The sequence below is a fragment of the Hemitrygon akajei genome, chromosome 26 (assembly GCF_048418815.1).
Source record: "Hemitrygon akajei chromosome 26, sHemAka1.3, whole genome shotgun sequence".
Taxonomy (NCBI): Eukaryota; Metazoa; Chordata; class Chondrichthyes; order Myliobatiformes; family Dasyatidae; genus Hemitrygon; species Hemitrygon akajei.
The window spans coordinates 21,881,202-21,899,946 of record NC_133149.1 but is presented as its reverse complement, the minus strand read 5'-3'; the positions used below and the strand labels follow the sequence as shown (position 1 = coordinate 21,899,946).

The 18,745-nt window shown below is 42.1% G+C and overlaps 1 protein-coding gene across 1 annotated transcript in view; it reads right to left on the bottom strand.

The window, feature by feature from the left end:
• Positions 1 to 18,745, bottom strand: part of LOC140716803 (arginyl-tRNA--protein transferase 1-like) — a 95,705-nt gene that overhangs the window by 6,339 nt on the left and 70,621 nt on the right. Inside the window, exons 7-11 of the mRNA XM_073029712.1 lie at positions 15,812 to 15,940; positions 11,548 to 11,580; positions 6,840 to 7,021; positions 5,798 to 5,897; positions 2,428 to 2,548 (exon numbers count right to left, since the gene is read on the bottom strand). Coding sequence (XP_072885813.1) covers positions 2,428 to 2,548; positions 5,798 to 5,897; positions 6,840 to 7,021; positions 11,548 to 11,580; positions 15,812 to 15,940 — 565 coding nt within the window. The remainder of the gene's footprint in view (positions 1 to 2,427; positions 2,549 to 5,797; positions 5,898 to 6,839; positions 7,022 to 11,547; positions 11,581 to 15,811; positions 15,941 to 18,745) is intronic.

Genomic DNA, 18,745 nt, shown 5'->3' with positions numbered 1-18,745 from the left:
TCAGTATAACCTTGGAGGTGGGAAACCTTTTAGGAACGTTGATCTGGGACAACACATTCATCACCTTCAAGAAAATGGATCAATTGAAGCAGGCAAACATGCTAAGGCTAATTTGGGGCAGAGGGACCTGGTTGAAATGAAAGAGCACCTTGAAAAAAACAGTTAATGAAGCATACATAATTCTTGACTTTATCAGTTGAAGCATAAAGCATAAAAGCAGGGAAGTCATGTTACTGGCCTGGTCTTAACTGGAGAGTTGAGTTCAATTCTGGTCACCCATTAAAGGAAGGGTGTGAAGCCATTAGAGAGAGCCCAGAGAAGATTTACGAGGTGAGTTCTTGGGATGAGAGATAACAGTTACAAGGATAAATTAAACAGGATAGGTTTCTACTTTGAGGAATGTGATGCTTTGAGGGGTGGGGCAGGTGGAATTAAAGGAAGAATTAAATAATGAGGTATCTGTAGGTGGAGCCATTGAGGACCAGGACTCTCAGGAATGAAGAAGACAAGGATTTTTTGTTCCTCCAACAAGATGTTCTTGGAATCAGGAATGTACAGCGGTGCCAGAAAATTTGTGAACCCTGTAGAATTTTCTTATTTCTGTATAAATATGACCTAAAGTATGTTCAGATCTTCACACGTCCTAAAACTAGATAAAGAAAACACAATTAATTAAATAACACAAAAAACATTATACTTGTTCATTTATTTATTGAGAAAAATGATCCAATATTACATGCATTTGTTGGAAAAAGTATGTGAACCTTTGCTTTCAGCAACTGGTGTGACCCCTTTTCTCAGCAATAACTTCAACCAAATGTTTTCGGTAACCATCGGTCAGTCCTGCACATCGGCTTGGAGGAATTTTAGGCCATTCCTCCTTACAAAACTGCTTCAACTCTGGAATTTTGGTGAGTTTCCTTGCATGAACTGTTTGCTTCAGGTCCTTCTACAATATTTCTATAGGATTAAGGTCAAAACTTTGACTCAGCCATTCCAAAACACTAATTTTCTTCTGTTTAAAAGATCCTGTTGTTGATTTACTCTTGCCTTTTGGATTATTGTCTTGTTGCATTATCCAACTTCCATTAAACTTCAGGTGACAGACTACTCACCCTGACATTCTCCTGTAAAATGTCTTGATACAATTTTGAATTCATTGTTCCCTCAATGATTGCAAGCTGTCCAGGCCCTAACAGCCCCAAACCATGAAGCTCCTGCCACCATGTTTCACAGTTGGGATGAGGTTTTGGTGTTGGTGTGCAGTGCCTTTTTCTCTTCAAATATGATGGTGTACATTTCTGCCAAAATGTTCAACTTTTGTTTCATCTGTCCACAGAACATTGTCCTAGAAGTATTGTAGAACATCCAGGTGGTCTTTTGCAAACTTGAGACAAGCAGCAATTTTTTTTTGGAGAGCAGTAGTTTCCTCTGTGGTGTCCTTCCATGAATAGCATCCTTGTTCAGTGTTTTTCTTATAGTGGATACAAAAATAGAGACTTTAGCAAGTTCTAGAGATTTCTGCAGGTCTTTTGCTGTTATCCTTGGATTCTTTTTCACCTTCTTCAGCACTGCACATTGTGCTCTTGGTGTGACCTTTGCAGGATGCCCACCCCTAGGGAGAGTAGCAACTGTACTGAGTTTCCTCCATTTGTAGACAATCCCTCTTACTGTGGACTGATGAACACTCAGGTGTTTAGAAATGCTTTTGTAACCTTTTCCAGCTTCATGCATCTCTACACTTCTTCTTCTAAGGTCCTCTGAAAGTTGTTTTGATCGAGGCACAGTGCACATAAACAGATCTCTCTTGAGAAGAGCAGGCTCTACAGTAACCTGACTTTGTGTGTCTTTTTTATAGGGCAGGACACCTCAACAACCCACACCTCCAATCTCATTGACTGGAACACCTGACTCCAAATAGCTTTTGTAGAAGGCATTACCTCAGATGTTCACATACTCTTTCCAACTACATGTAATATTGGATCATTTTTCTCAATAAATAAATGAACAAGTATAATGTTTTTCATGTTATTTATTTAATTGGGTTCTCCTTATGTAGTTTTAGGACTGAAGTGAAGATCTGATTACGGTTTAGGTCCAATTTATGCAGACATAGAGAAAATTCTACAGGGTTCACAAACTTTCTAGCACCACTGTAGTACCTGGAGGTGTTGGTGGACAGGTTCCACTGCAACCATCACAAGAGAAATGGATAAATCTATGGTGGTGAGAAACTTGCAAGTCTATATTGGAATAACTAGTAGGGGGAACAAGTGAGGTGCTCTGAAAGGGACATGGCATGGATATGATGGGTTGAACAGCCTGATTTTGGGTTGCACCCATCCTATTATTCCAATATTCTATGATTTTCACTGTCTGTACTTTTTTGCTCCTAAAATCACAGGGAACAGATTGATATGAACCAACCTGGCTCATCCCCATCGTAAAGCTTGGCAAACTTGTTTAACTCCAGCTTGGGTAGGCATTGTTCCACAGACACCCAGTGTCCAGTCACGGGGCACAGCAGCTCTGTTGGCTGGTACAGGAGCTACAAAAGAAAGATATAGAGATTAATCCAGGCTCAGTTCAATGGATCGGAAAAAAATGCCCTCAAGAAACTGTGGAATATGAACTATTCAAAAGTTTCGTTGAACCTGGTTAACTTCCTGCTCATTCTAATCAGCTCACACAGATTTGAAATAAGTGATTAAGCATAGAATTACAATAGAGCACTAAAAGGAGATGTTACTTGTTTATTAATTAGTGAATGCAGAGATGGCTGGGATGTGATGCCAGTACTGGTGACCTAATGATGTCACCCATGACATAAACTTGCTCCAAGATGCAATGATGTTAACGCTATGCCCCTATGGTAAAATGACAAAGTCACCTGCGATATAACAGTGTCATTTGTGATAAAATATCAGGCGACAACCCCTGTGACTTGTGATTGGATGTGCCCACTCCTATGTGACAGCAGTACTTTTGACATGATGGTACACCTGTGACCAAATGCCATATTACCTGTGGCAGAATGGTGTCACCTCATCATGATGACATTCCTTATAGTCTCACCTGTGACTCAAGCATTGTTAAGTAGGCCTCCAAGAAGAAGAGGGGAAAAAAGAGAAGCAAACCCCTAAGGACATGGAAGAAATGGCAGAGACCCACTATTGTGGGATTTCAAAGCACACCTTTCAAAATCATTCAACAATGAAAACTTTCGTGAAGAGGTCTGAGGCCCATTTCATAAGAGTTTTCTACAAGGTGAATTATTATCTAAATGGAGACAGGCTCCAAGTGAATGAAATACAGAGGGGTCTTGTGCTCAAGTGCCTGGATCACCAAAAGCCAGCAGGCAGTTCCAACAAGCAGTAAAGAAGCCAAACAACATTTTGGCCTTCATAGCAAATGGTTTGTTGTCTAAAAGTAGTGAGGCTTTGTTGCAGTTTATTTAGTAGAGTTGACCCTTCCAGCCCTTTGAGCCACGCTACCCCAGCAACCCCACAACCCTGATTAACTATAACCTAATCATGGGACAATTTACAATGACCAATTAACCTATCTGGTGCATCTTTGGACTGTGGAAGAAAACTAGAGGACTCAGAGAAAACCTACACATTCCACAGGGAAAATGTACAGAGACTCCTTGCAGAATGGCGCCGGAATTGAACTCCGTACTCCCGAACGTCACAAGCTGTAATAGAGTCACACTAACTACTACGCCACCATGGCACCCGATTGTGAGGCCTCACCTGGAATATTCTGTGCCGTTTTGGTCCCCTTAACAAAATATAGTAGCATTGGAGGCAATACAGAGGAGAATCACCAGACTAATACCTGGGATAACAGGATCACCTCAACAAAAGAGACTAAACAGCTTTGGCCTAGATACTTTAGAATGAGCATTGACCTTATTCAAATATGCAAGATTCTAGGGGGGGATTAACAACATCAATGTAGAGATGGGGGGCCATAACTACAAGGGGACAATCATTTAAATTGAGGTACATAGAAATTCTTTCTTGCAGAGGGTGGCAACTCTGTGGAATTGCCTGCTCTGTTGGTTTGTGTTAAAAGTATTTAAAGCAGAGGTGAAGAATGATTTGATAGATTGGGGAATAGAGGGGTATGGGAAATGAGGAAGCCAGCTGTGACCATATTAAATGATGAGGTGATCTTGAAGGGCCTGATAACCCTGTCCTGCTTCTATTGTGTTCTTTTGCTCACTTTGTGAACAAGTTGAGATTTTACAACAATCTGATGTGTTATAGTCATGAATTCATGCAGAATGTGTGGAGTCAATACTTCAGCTGAAATATTAACTGACTTGGATGAAGTCAAAGGAATGGTTACTAAATTTATTGATAACATGAGGAGAATCAGGAAAGTAAATTGGAAGGCATCTACAAATGGATGTGCCAGGTTATTGCCTCACTTCACAGGTGACACCATTTCAGCCTTAAACAGTGACCCCCGCCCCACCCCCTAGATCTAGATCATCCCACATGGATAAACATCCTCTGTGCATCCCTGCCATGATGCTTTGGTAGGTGAGTGGGAAAACACCTGGCAAGGGCAGTATTAATATGGAAAATTGTGAAATTATCCATTTTGACAGGAAAATAAAAAAGACATTATCTAAATGGCGAAAGTTTGTAGAGCTCTGAAATACAGAGGGACCTGGATGATCCGGTGGTCACAAATAATCTGGAAACCAAACAGCATATCATCATTTGTTGGTAGGGGAATTGGATACAAAAGTAGGACAATTATGCTTTAGTTATATTGTGTGTTGGGGGACCACATGTAGGGTACTAATCACAGTATTTAAATCTTCATTTAAGGATGTAGTTGCATTGGAAGCAGTTGAGAAAAGGTTCACTAAACCCAATCTTGGAATGGACAGGTCTTCTTATTGGGAAATGTTGGACAAGCTAGATTTATACCTGTTGGGGTTTAAAAGAATGAGAAGGGGTTTGATGGTAACCTACAAGATCCTGAGGCATTTTTAGTGAATGCAGAGAGGATATTTACTATTGTGGAAGAATCTAGATTTAGGGATCACTGTTCAGAATTAAGGGGTCATCTATTTAAGATGGGGGTCGTGTCACCTGTGAAGTGAGGCAGTACTTGTCACATGATGTCATCACCACCTGTGGCACAACGATGAGAGCTCAACATGGCAATGTTGGCCTTAATGATTATGTCAACTTCTATGGTACAAAGATATCAGCTGTGACAAGGTCATCCCACCCATGACAATTGTATTGTCAAGTAGCCCTACAAGAAGAAAGGAGAATCAAAATGTAAAAGGCATTAGAAGAAATAAAATATTGTGAGAAGACATTAGAGACTGTAGATGTTGGAATCTGGAGCAAAATACAAGCCTCTGGATGAACTCAGCAGGCTGAGCAGCAGTTGTGTAGGCAAAGTGACGGTCAGTTATCCCTCTTTAGAATATTTTATGGCAGAGGTAGCTAGATTCTTGATAAACAAGGGAGTGTAAGAGTGCCATGAGAGGACAGGAATGTGGTATTGAGATTTTAATGATTTCTGTCATTAAATGAGAAACCCATGCAGACACAGCAGGAAAAGCATACAAGCTCCACACAGACAGAGGTCAGTATGGAATCCAGGTCACTGGAGATGTGAGAGTGTGTTTCTACTAGATAGGCACTGTGCCAGACTTGTACAATCACAACACTTATACTTAACTTGCAGCTGATTTCTCACCGGATCCTTGCAATGCTAGAATAAAATCTGTCCAAGGTTTCCTGAAGACAATCGTGCTTACCTTGTATTTTACTTTAACACATGAATGCACATAAGGGCCCAAGTAATAATACTTCATTCTTGGAACCTTCTCATTCAGTCTTTGGGTTAGTGCTATTTCCCTGGAAGACAGCAGAAGCAGTATCACACTTAGAAGCCTATTATAACTCAGGTCTCTCTCCCTAAGATAAAGCATCATTTCAATGTGGAACAAACCTCTTCCTCAGCTCTTTACTACTGGGAGCAGCACATACAGAGGCAGTCAAGTATATTGGAGGCTGACATTGATCTTTGGACAGAAGGGGAATTCAGGGTTTCAGGAGGTGGAATTCATCCTCCCACTCCCACTGGACACATAGAGGTGTCCACCTCTATCCAGAAGTGTGCAGCCAGCATTGTGCTGGCCTTCCCTCTTCATGTTCCATAAACCTGAACTCATCCAAAACTTTGTTAGCATCTCTTAACACTAAGCATTCATCTCCAAACATATTTCATCCTGTTCTTCCATCACTCTGTTTTACACTGGCTCTCAAATGTGGTTTTGAACTCTCATCCTCATGTCCCTCTTTGGTTCTTTACCCACCACCCTCACAGTCTCCACCTTAACCCTCAACCCCCTCCCCACCACCAACCTCCAACTGTAACCTCCCACAATCATCCAGGTTGTCTACTTCCTCTAATTCTGACCCTCTCATACATCTCAGATCATTAATCGCTCTATCATTAGGAGCCTTTGCAGAACTCTCAAAGAAAAATCAGTAAGTATTGAACTCTTCACTTACCGACAGGGGGGAGAGCATTGCATCACAATTGGCAAGTATAAATATGCTGGTTTTGCCTCTGTAATGAACCTTGGCTGTCAAAGGGCTTGCTGAAGCAGGATACAGATTGGGATTCTTGATATAGAGGCCACCAGATCTGGATGGTGTTCTATGTGAATTTCCAGTCATTAAGATAATTGACTGATGGATTACAGTTCAAGTTTTCTACTAGCAAATAACCTGTACTAGGAATGGCAAATTTCTAACATTTCTTTTATACAATTCCTGTTCCCTGAAAAATACCTGAGAGCAGAGTAGACTCCCAACGAGAGAGAGGAGTAATCTGGATCATAGCACAAGTACTGTGAGTTAATTCCTTCAGGTAGTATGTCCAACAGTCCAAGAGCGATAATCTTCCCGTCCAGCAGGAACTGTTCAATGAAAGAGCCATAGCCAGTGTCTGGGCCATCTGCAGGATCCTCCCCCTGTGAGCGAGACAATGGAAGCAGGGTTAGGGTCGTTTCAGCATGCTTTCCCTAAACCACTGTCTACTCCACCACAAGCGCAAATTGCCCATTAATTCAAGACAGGCATGGAGAGCAGGTTGCACACATTCAGTTTTCGGAAACCGGGTAATGATGTTTTAAAATAAGCCTGCTGTTGTACAATTAAAACAGCTGGTAAAATAGGGAGCTTTCACATGTGACGTGTTGTTGATAGGAATCATACTCACCTGCTTGGGCCTGCTGGGACCTACCAGCTATTTCTGGGGCACTAAGTCTTGTGTGAGTCTGTGTTTATCTGTGTCTACATATATAAAGTCTTTAAACTTTCATCAGCAATAATATTATTCTTAAAGTATTAAATTTCATGTTAATATTCATCCCTTAAATCACTATAAATGGCAGCTATATGGTCTCAAAATACACATTTTCTCCAAGTTGTAGGAGTGAATATTTTTGCATTATTTTTTCCTATTGTCACAGAGTGAATGAAGTGTGAAAATCCCTCTGAAGAATTTCCATTAAATGCATACTCATTAGTCACCATATGGGTTAGACTTGTTAATTTTTCAAACATTATTTGCCCTTGCTTAGTGCTTCTTCCAGGCATCGTTCAAGATGGAGGACTAAGTCATCAAAGAGGTTGGTAATCAGGTTTGACCATTTGTGGGGTTGTGAATCAAGCATGGAGACTCTTGGGCCCACACTCTCATACCGCTCTTCCATTGTGTTATCGGGAAGGAGGAGCAAGACATACAGGTGAAATATGAAGGAGGAGATTGGCAGATTGTCCACAAGATATAATTCAATGAGTACCATGAGTCTCAAGCAGTCTGTGGACCACTCTCTCAACTTGAACACCAGACCCCACATAATTATGAAGAAAGACTTGCAAGATCAACTTGATTGTATTTTAATTTCTTCCTGAATCCAGATGCTGGGTGGAAACCGCAGTCCTGATGCAGTGTCTCAAAACATCAACCACACACACACACACACACACACACACACACACACACACACACACACACACACACACACACACACACACACACACACACACACACACACACACACACACACACACACACACACACACACACACACACATTCCCCCCCCCCCAAGCCCACTGAGTTCCTCCAGCAGATTGTTTGTTCCAAATACTGGGTGTTCTGGTTTAGAAACATAGAAAATAGGTGCAGGAGTAGGCCATTCAGCCCTTCGAGCCTGTACCACCATTCAATATGATCATGGCTGATCATCCAACTCAGAACCCTGCACCTGTTTTCTCTCCATAACCCCTGATCCCTTTAGCCACAAGGGCCATATCTAACTTCCTCTTAAATATAGCCAATGAACCGGCCTCAACTGTTTCCTGTGGCAGAGAATTCCACAGATTCACCACTCTCTGTGTGAAGAAGTTTTTCCTCATCTCAGTCCTAAAAGGCTTCCCCTTTATCCTTAAACTGTGACTCCTCGTTCTGGAGGGGTCTGTTTCAGTGTGGTGACTTAGATATTACAGAGTGGATTGCTAGGTTATATGGAAATGTATTACTATCATATTGATCCCTGATTTAGGAGCAGTCCTCAATTAACATATCCAATTGTAAGACAGGTAGTCAGCTGAACTTCTCGTCTTGGAGACCTACCTTTGAACACTTATATTGTAAGTAGATGGAGGAGTAGGTTACATGACCCTCAGTGCCTGCTCTACCATTCAATAACATGATGGCTGATCTTATACCTCAGCACCACCTTCCTGTGTTAAAACCCAAATCCCTCGATCTATCAGTCTTAGTCTTCACTCACTGTCTGAGCTTTCATAGTGCTGCGGAGTACAGAATTCAACAGATTCACTTCCAAATATGTAAAGAAATGTCTTCACATCTCAGCTCTGAATGACTGACCCCATACTTTGAGACTGTGACACCTAGCTCTAGGTAACAGTTTCATCCATGCATCTACTCAGTCAACCCCTTAAGAATTGTGTATCTTTCAATGAAATCACCCCTTATTTTTCTATATATAGGCCTTGTCTACTTATTCTCTTCTCATGGGATAGGCACCACTGCACCTCCCTGCCCTCCTCCACCTACCCCAGCCCAGGAATCAATACCTCAAATGGTAGGACAACCAGATCTCCACGCAATATTCCAGGCGCTGTCTCACTGGGGCATAGATTGAGAATGAGAGGGAAAAGATCTAAAAGGGACCAAATGGTGGTGAGCATATGGAACAAATTGCTAGAGGAATTGGTACAATGGTATCATTTAAGAAGGACTTCAATAGATACATGGCAGGGCGGGGCTTAGAGGGTTATACTGTAGGCTCAATGCAGAAAATTGGGACTAGCTGGGTGGGAACCATAATTGGCAGGGATTCATCAGGTCAAAGGGTCTGTATCTGTGCTGTATTGCTCTATGACTCTAAGAAGGTCGCCTCTCATTCTAAATTCCAAGGAACACAGACTCAAGTTGTGTAGCCTTTCTTAATGCAACAACACTCTCATCCTAGGAATTAGCCCAGTGAATCTCCTTTGGACAGACTCCAAGGACGCAAGACATATTTCTGTTTGTAGCCCCCACAACATCAACATCCCAAAGGTCACCATTGACTAGAAACTTAACTGAACCAACTATGTTAAAATCGTGACTAAAAAACACGAAATGCTGGCAGAACTCAGCAGGCCAGACAGCATCTATGGGAGGGTTTTGGCCCGAAACGTTGTTATTACCTCCTCCCATAGATGCTGTCTGGCCTGCTGAGTTCTGCCAGCATTTGGTGTTTTTTATTTATTTCCAGCATCTGCAGATTCACTCGTGTTGCCTTTGAAAATCGTGACTACTTGGTCAGAGGCTGGATATAACTGACTTCCTGGCATCCTGAAGACTTTTCCAGCATCTACAAAGCAATAGAATTCTACAATCTGCAGCCTTTTTTATTTTGTCTCCGGCCTCTGTTGCCAGCTCCACCCCTCCTGGCTTCACCTGCCTATCCAACCCCTCCTCACTTGGATCCACCTGCTCCTTTCCAGCTCCCTCATCCCTCCTCCCTCACTTCTTTATACAGGCTATCCTCCCTCTACACTCCCAGTTCCTGTTGTTGGATTCGACCCAAGATGTCAGCATCCCTTTTCCTCCAGAAGCCTGGCACCATCTAGGGCTAAACAGCCCAAGCGATTGATACCCCACCCAACACAAGGGCACAATGGATGCGGTATGTGCGATATGCAAGATGCATTGCTGTTACTTGGTCTTAAATCTTGATCTCTACCACCAAAAGGAACAAAGGCAGCAGGCTCTTCGGAACACCTCTACCTGCAGGATCCTCTCCAAGTCACACAACATACTGACTTGGAAAATACATCACCATTCTTTGTTGGGTCTAAATTTTGGGCTTCGATCCCAAAAGGTACTGTGATAGCACCACGAAAAGAAGGTCAACAGGGAGCTCACCTCAATCTTTTCAAGGGCAATTAGGGATAGACAACCAATTCTGGCTTCTTATGAAATTTGGAGTATGTACGCAAAAAAATGCTGTGTTGAGATCTGCTGTTAGGAGGGCATCATACAGATTTAGCGCATTTTTGCGGAAATAAGGCATATACTTTACCCGATAACTAAGGTCTATAGAGACACAAGAGTCTGCAGATGCCAGAATCCGGAGAAGAAAACTAATTGCTGAGAACTCAATGAGCTGAATTGATGGGTCTCAACCCCAATGTTGACTCAAGCCCTTATCTGGGCTTGAATTCAATCTGAAACATTGCCCGTCCATTTCCCTCCATGCATGCTGCTCAACCCACTGAGTTCCTCCAGTTGTCTGTTTTTGCATAATATCTATGTCCAAGCAACCCTCTTAATAGTCATCTGTAACTCAGTGGTTACATTAGCAACTCCATGTCAAGGGGTTGTGATAGCAAGATCTACTGAATGTCACAAGATACTGCTTGAGTGCAGTGCTGAGGGAACTTTGTGATGTCAGGTGATTAATCCAAGTTGGTGCTCCTATGCTGTACTAAGAGTGTGTCACACTGCTAGAGGTTCAGGGCAGAAATGGAGTGCGGTCTACTCTCTCTGGGTGTTAAAGTCCCCCCCCCACCCACTATTTGGAAAAGAACCTCTCCCCCATTCCAACCTCACCCTCTGCCTTGACCAAAACTTGTGATTTAAAAGTGTGATTTAGTCATTACTTCATTACCGTTTGTGTTAACCTGTTGTTCACAAAATGTTTATTGTCTTTCACATTGCACCAAAAGGTTCCACTGAATTATTTCGAAAGTTCAGAGGTCACAAATACTGCAATATGAACGTGCCTCTCCATTCATTTGTTTTTATTTGTTTATAAGGTAATTGGGAAGAACTGGGATTGTTCCCTTACATCCACAACTTATGACTGATCTGTTCTTATAAAATTCAAAACCACTATGAGAAAAATCACCCATCAGCAAACTAAAGTAGCTATCCATTGCAGAAAAAAAGCAGCATAACATCCAAGTGCCACTTACCAGGAGCGGAGTACTGCAGAAAAACCTTCTGTACTGCAAGAAACAACACAACAGTCAGTCAGGAAGATCAGCACAGGGAAGCTCGCAGCATCTGACTGCATTCTCTATAGCCATTGGATGAATGATGTTTTAGCAACAGCCCCCTCCACCAGTGAATTAAGCTTAGTGTACCGAATTACTGGACACTGACCTCTATGCTTATGTCTGAAGCCCACATCCGCATCTACTTGGGATCTCCTTGGTATTAATTCCTCACAGAAGCTCCCTTCATGTCTCTGAATGTAATACCTTAAGTGTTTGTGAACTCTGTTTATTAAAATGAGGAATGTCAGTGCAGGGCGATGTAATGGTTTCTATTTTGGACAGTCAGTGTCAATATTAATCACTTACAGGTCAGGGAGGCACGGGTTATTGTCAAGCTGTTGCTGAGAAAGCAATGATGCCAGTTAATGACTTACTGCTCCTCAGTGTGAAACAGACATATTGATGGATTTGCATATTAATGATCCCCGAGGCTGTTAATGTGTTCAATTTAGGCTACGTCCACACTACACCGGATAAATCCGTAACCGAAGCCTTATCTCTTTGTCCTTACTCTCTGTCCACACTAAAACAGCGTTTTCGTCCCCCGAAACCGGAGCTTTTCAGAAACGCTTTCCAGGGTGGGTATTTTTGAAAACACCGCTTGGGCAGATCAGTGTGGACGGGGTAACCGGAGAAATCTGAAAACGCTATCAGACAGCAGCGCGCTATTTCATTGTTTTCTTGAACGCAACCTAACAATTTCAGAACAGGCGGCAACAAGACTGAAGCCAGAAGAGTTAGAGGTGTACTCACCAAATACTTTGACCCATAACTTATTGAATAAATAAATATACTGTACTCACTTTGCCCTGTTTTCTGTCCTTGCTCGTATGAAGGTGGTTTACCTATTTATGCAAGTACTTCTCTGACAATAGATGTGTAACAGCCTAATGTAACATTGTATGGAAATACAAGATAACACTGATGCAGACATGTTTTATACATTTAACAAGGTGTTTTATTAATGCAACAGAGTTAGTCAGTTTTTCAATGTTCGTCGTCAGCTGGGTCATACTGTCCGTGAACTCCCTGTCGGTTGCCTCCATACGCTCCAGTATTAGTTTATTTTTTACTTTTAAGTCCTCCTGCGCGAGAGCCAACAGCTGTCCGTTGTTTAAGTTTTTCTAGTCTGTAACTACACAAACGCGCACCAGGTCTTTCATGGTGAGTGAGATTCGACACTAAACATGTCGCTTGTTTTCGGTAGATGTGTCCTGCGCATGCACAGGAGGAGGAGATTCGCCGAAATCTCCATTTCAGTGTGGATAGAGATATTTTTAAAAACGCATAGTGTGGACACCTACCGTTTTTACGCGAAACCGGCGTTTTCAAAATTACCCGGTCTAGTGTGGATGTAGCCTTAGATTGAATTTCAATGGTAAGAAGATTCCTGTCCATTGATAGCAACTCGGAGATTACCCAAGGAACTTTTCAAGCTTTATTCAAAAGGAAAAATTTTCTGGCTTCTAACTCTTTGCCTGACTAGTCATGAGAAATCCAGCTGCACTTACTGACTGTTTAAAATTATCTGCAAAATGTGTGCATCGTCTGAGTGTCTGCCATTCATAAACTGATCTAATCTGTAGTTATACTAACATATCTCCATTTCTTCAAAGCATTTGTTAACTGTATACGAGGTAATTATTAACCGTTATCAATGCTATTTCAATTGATAACATTCTTGTCTAAATCAGTACTGCAGGTGGGTTCAAGCCTAACTTGAGATTGAGAAGTACAAACATTTACTGTGATAGTCTCTGAAACAGTACAGTACAGGAACAGACCCTTTGGCCCATATTGTCTGAGCCAGACATGACAGAAATTAAATCAAATCACTTTTGTCTGTACATGATCCATATCCCGTCATATTTACGTGTCTATCTAACACCTTGTTAAATACCACAATTGTGTCTGTTTCCATCAATGTCTCTGGCAGCCTGTTCCAGGCACCTAACAATCTCTACGTACAAATAAATATATAAATAAATAAGACTTGCCCTGCACATTTCTTTTCAACCACCCCCCACCCTGCCTAACTTTAAATGTACTTCACACTTAAATTCTGATTTATAAGAATTTATAAACTTTTGTCAGGTCTCTTTTATCCTCAGCTTTTGATGCTCCAAAGAAAACAACTCAACTTTGTGTACTTCTCCCTATAGATGCCGCCTGGCCTGTTGTGTTCCACCAGCATTTTGCGTGTGTTGCTTGGATTTCCAGCATCTGCAGATCTCCTCGTGTTTGCAACTTTGTCTAACCTCTCCTAGCTTATGTCCTCCAATCCAGCATCCTGGCAAACCTCTTGTGCACCCTCTCCAAAGCCTCCATATCCGTCCCGTAATGGGACAACCAGAACTTGGCATGACATTTCAAATGTGGCTTATTTAAAGTTTTTTGTGTGACTACAACATGACTTCCTGATTCACACCCATGAGGGCATGTCATATGCCTTCTTCACCACCATATTTGCATGGCCACCTTCAGTGAACTATGGACTTACGCCTCAAGATCCCTTTGTTCATCAACGCTGTTAAGGGTCCTGCCATTAACTGTATAGTTTCCCCTTATACTAGACCCCTCCCCACTCAAAGCACCGCACACTTGCTCGGAATAAACTTCATCTGCCATTTCTCTGCCATACCTGCATACAACTTAACTATATTCTACTCTATCCTATGGGAGCAATGGTGCTGTACTGAGAGGTACCATTTTCCAGGCAACGTGCTAAACAAAATAGTAATAAAAATGTTCTCGGCATTACTTTGAAAGTACATATGGAATTTATCTGTTTACTGCTCAATCAGTATCACCTAAACATTGTATGATCACAAACATATCAAAGTTTAAAGAACTTTGAAAGTTCAAAGTTTCAAACTTACTTTGAACAAAAAGAACGAAGTTTCTTTGTACTTTGATACAGTCCTTAACACATTGCCATTTCTGGAATCTTGTTCTGTGTAAAATGACTTTTCATACTACAGTTTGTGAAGTATTCTGGGGCATTCCAGGGCACAAAGGGTGCGATATAAATGCAAGTTTTATCTTTTATCTTTACGAACTTATCTCTCCAAGTCCATTGTGTTTGACCTGGCAATGTCCAATCACAATAGATCTCCTGTGTTGATTATTTTGCTGAATTTAGAAGACTTTGAAAAGTTTTATCCATTGATTATTAAATGATCTGAATTAAACTGAAATTATCAGATCGAGCTTTTGGCCACTAATAGTTGTTTTTTCATCCATGCTGACAGAACCTACGAAGTAGCTGGAAATGTAATGATTGTTTAGGTGTCTGTTGTACTTTTTTCATCAAACCAGCAGGCTGGATTTTGGAGGGGGAAAAAATCCCCTGTTATAGCACTTAATTGCTTAACAATTACAGGGACTTAGTTACTGTAATATTTATTGATCACTCCTTGTCTAAAGAACTTGCTGATGGTCCTGTACTAAACAGTCATATATTTGTGTTTGATTAACTGAACGAACACCCCCAAGTGTTGCTCTCATAAACCTTGCAGTCATTTACCTAGTCTTTACTTTCCCTATGGGCCTTGATTTATTCTTCTAAATTTGATGATCTGATCTTCTGCACAACCTTGCATGATTGCTTCTCAGGGAAGTCCAAGTCTTTTCAGTCCACCCTCAGTCCCTGGTGTCAAGGATCAAACTTGTGCCTTTATCTGAATATCAGAATGACCTCCTTGATTTTTGCTGACATTATGGGTATAATAATAATGGGCACAGCCCTCAAGTCATGAGGGAAAGATCATGTACCATTTAAATTGGCATCACAGTTGGCACAGATATTGTGAGCCAAAGGGCTTGTTCCATCTTCTATGATGTGGCTGGAGGACAAAATAAGCCGTTCTCCTCAACTCCGGCACAGTGCTAACCAGTCGTCTAGTTGGATCCCTCTCAACTTTGTTCTTGGTGATGTTAATACCACCAAATGGAATGCGTGAGATACCCATTTATTTTCTTCTCATGTCAGGCATCTCAGGAAACTAAGTGCACTTCCCATGTGCATACTGACAGCAAGGAACCTCGCCAATCAACAGAGTGGCCTATGATAAGGGATATTCAGCTCCACTATCACCCCCGACGCCCACAACCAATATAAGGCACAACCCCAACCATTCCACAGCTGTATACAGTGTCAATGAGTCAGCACAGTTGGTACCTCAGCCTCTGAGGCCATCAGCTCTGTGTCTTTGTGCACGTGCATCTGGTAGCGCTTGTAGACCTTGTATGATTCACCAAAGGTGGCTTGTAGTTCAGGGCTGGGTGGAGAAAGTCTCAGCAACTTCACCTGAGTGGAGAAGGAAGGAAAAACAAATATTAAGGGGGAATAAGCAAAATAAACCCATTACTAAAAACAGAGAGTGTTCTGGATACTCAACAGATCAGGCAGCATCTGTAGAGGGGGAAAACAGTTGATGTCTTAGATTGATAACACCTTCCTCAGAACTAGAAAAGTGAGAAAGCTAAGAATAGGGTGGGACAGGGGTGGGGAGAGCAAAGGGACCATCTGTGATAGGGGGGAGACCAAGGTTGTCTTGGTGAGTTAATTGCTTCTGATGCCATCAGAAAAGGCTGATGAACCATTGTTGATCCATCTGAGGAAGGTACAATGAGGGGACCAGAGATAAAAAGAAACGCTGAACTAGAATTATTGAGACAGAGCACAAAAGTAGCCCTGAAATAAGAGAGTGTAATGTTACTACAGTGCCAGTGACCCTGGCTCAATTCCACTGCTATATGTAAGGAGCTTGCATGTTCACCCTGGGATTTCCTCCGGATGCTCTATTTTCTTCCCTCATTCCAAAGGTGTGTGGGTTAGTAGATTAATTGGTCACATGGGTGTAAATAGATGGTGCAGGCTCATTGGCCAGAACGACCTGTTCAGTGTTATAACGCTTAAAAATTATAAAAACAATAAGATGGGATGCTGGAAATTACCATCAAGTCCAGCAGCATCTTTGAAGGGAGAGAGAGACTGGGTTAAGGATATCAGTGAGTGACATGACAAAGAATTAGCCAGTGCTGATACTAACAGTATAGGCTGGATATCCGAAGGTGTTAAATTGAGTATTGTGTTCCAAAGGATGCAATACCGAGAGTTGTTCCTTGAGCTTACTTGGGTCTTTGTTGTACAAGAGTACATCGGTAAATGCAGAGTAAGGAGTGGGATGCAGAATTAAAATAACACAAACTTCACCCTTATGGACTAAACACCCACTCAGACTCATCAGATGTGATTAAAAAACACATTTATCATTTGCTAAAATCGCCCAGTCAGGAGAGTGTTAGACTGAAGATCTGAAGGTCCCTGGTTCAATCCTGGGTTTTGGCATTGATACTTGTTACTTCAAATCTTGCTGTTTCCACGTGGGACTTAAAGGTTCTTTAGGGCAGCATGATAGCGTAGCGGGTACAGCTCCAGAGACCCAGGTTCAATTCTGCCGCTGTCTGTAAGGAGTTTGCATGTTCTCCCCGCGATGACGTGGGGTTTGCCTGCATAGTCTGGTTTCCTCCCGCGATGCAAAGATGTCTGGGTAATGAGATTAGCTGGTCATGTGGGTGTAATTGGGCAGGATGGTGTCACTGGGCCTGACGGGTCTGTTACCATGCTGTTGCACTAAATAAAATTCTCTCTCAGGCCTCACAAAGTCGTTGTTGTATCACCAGGACAATCTCAGTCCCTACCCTGTCACAGAGATTCACTTTGTTTTCCAACGCCCCCACACACTTACCTAGTTCTGATTGGTCATCAATCCAAAACATTAACTCTGTTCCATCCTCCACAGATGCTACCTGACCAGCCAAATGTCGCCAGTATTTTCCATCTTTATTTCAGATTTCAGCACTTGCAGTGTTCCAGTTTTTAAAATAAACCTGATGTTCCCCTTTTGACATTTAGATTACTACTTTCACAATTTATTGATAAACGGAGGATCAGGTTAAGATCACATGGCATCTCTGTCCCACTCTGCAAGGCCACTCCAACAAGACTGATCTGCAATTCAGTTCTCTTTACTGATCTTTGATGCATCTGATGGCCCCTCAAGTGCTGTTGGTGCCAGCTTTCTATGTTCTCCCTGTGCGTGAGCTTCCTCCCACTTCCCAAAGAATTGCTGGTCGGTTAATTGTAAATTATCCCTACTGTAGGTTCGTGGCAAAAAGAATCAAATGGGAGTTGACTGACACGTGTGCGGCAGAATAAGTTGCAGTTGCAGAGGTACAGGGAAACATGGAGCGTAAATGGGACAGATAGGATTGCTTGTACGGGATATAGCATTGTTCCCGTGGGCCTAATGGCTTCCTGGTGCAAGAAATCCTTTGATACCCTCACCACACAAAAAAAAAGCAACTTCAGTATCAAAATTTCAATGTCCCTCCTCTCCCCTCCCACCTTAAACTAACCAGAACAAAGCATGAATACGCAGCTTATTCCCTTCGCTTTTTACCACGCCGCACCCACGTGACTGACTATCACAATAAACGCCCAACACAGAATACGATGCAGATCAAAAACAGATGCATGGCTCCTACAATAAGAGTTGGGAAGTCTAGGACTGAGGGACTGTGCCTAAAAATTAGAGCAAAACCTTTCAGAACCACGATACAAAACAGTACTTTCAGGAAGTAGTACTAGCGTAGAAATTACTACGAGTGGACAACAAGTAGTGACACAGCCAGTACAGCTGGTGCCCCACACTCAGCAATCCAATTTGGGCCTGGTTGCCATCCTGTCTGTGTGCTGTTTGCTTGTTCTGCTTGTGACTGTGTGGGAATCCCCCAGGTGCTCTGGTTATTTCTCTCATTCCAAAGATGGTTGTTAGGTTAATTGGGTATTGTAAATTGCCCAGAGTGTAGGCGGATGACAGAAAAATCAAGGGTTGTTGATTGGAACGTGACAAAGAATAGATTATAGAGAAAAAACTGGGAGAATAGAACAGATAGGATGCTTTGGAGAGCTGGAGAGATTTGCCAAGCCGAATAGGCCCTAACTTTGCTGTAAGTAAACATATTATAAGACATAGGAGCAGAATTAAGCCAACCAGCCTCTCAAGTCTGTTCTGCTATTCCATGAGACATGGCAATTAATGCTAGG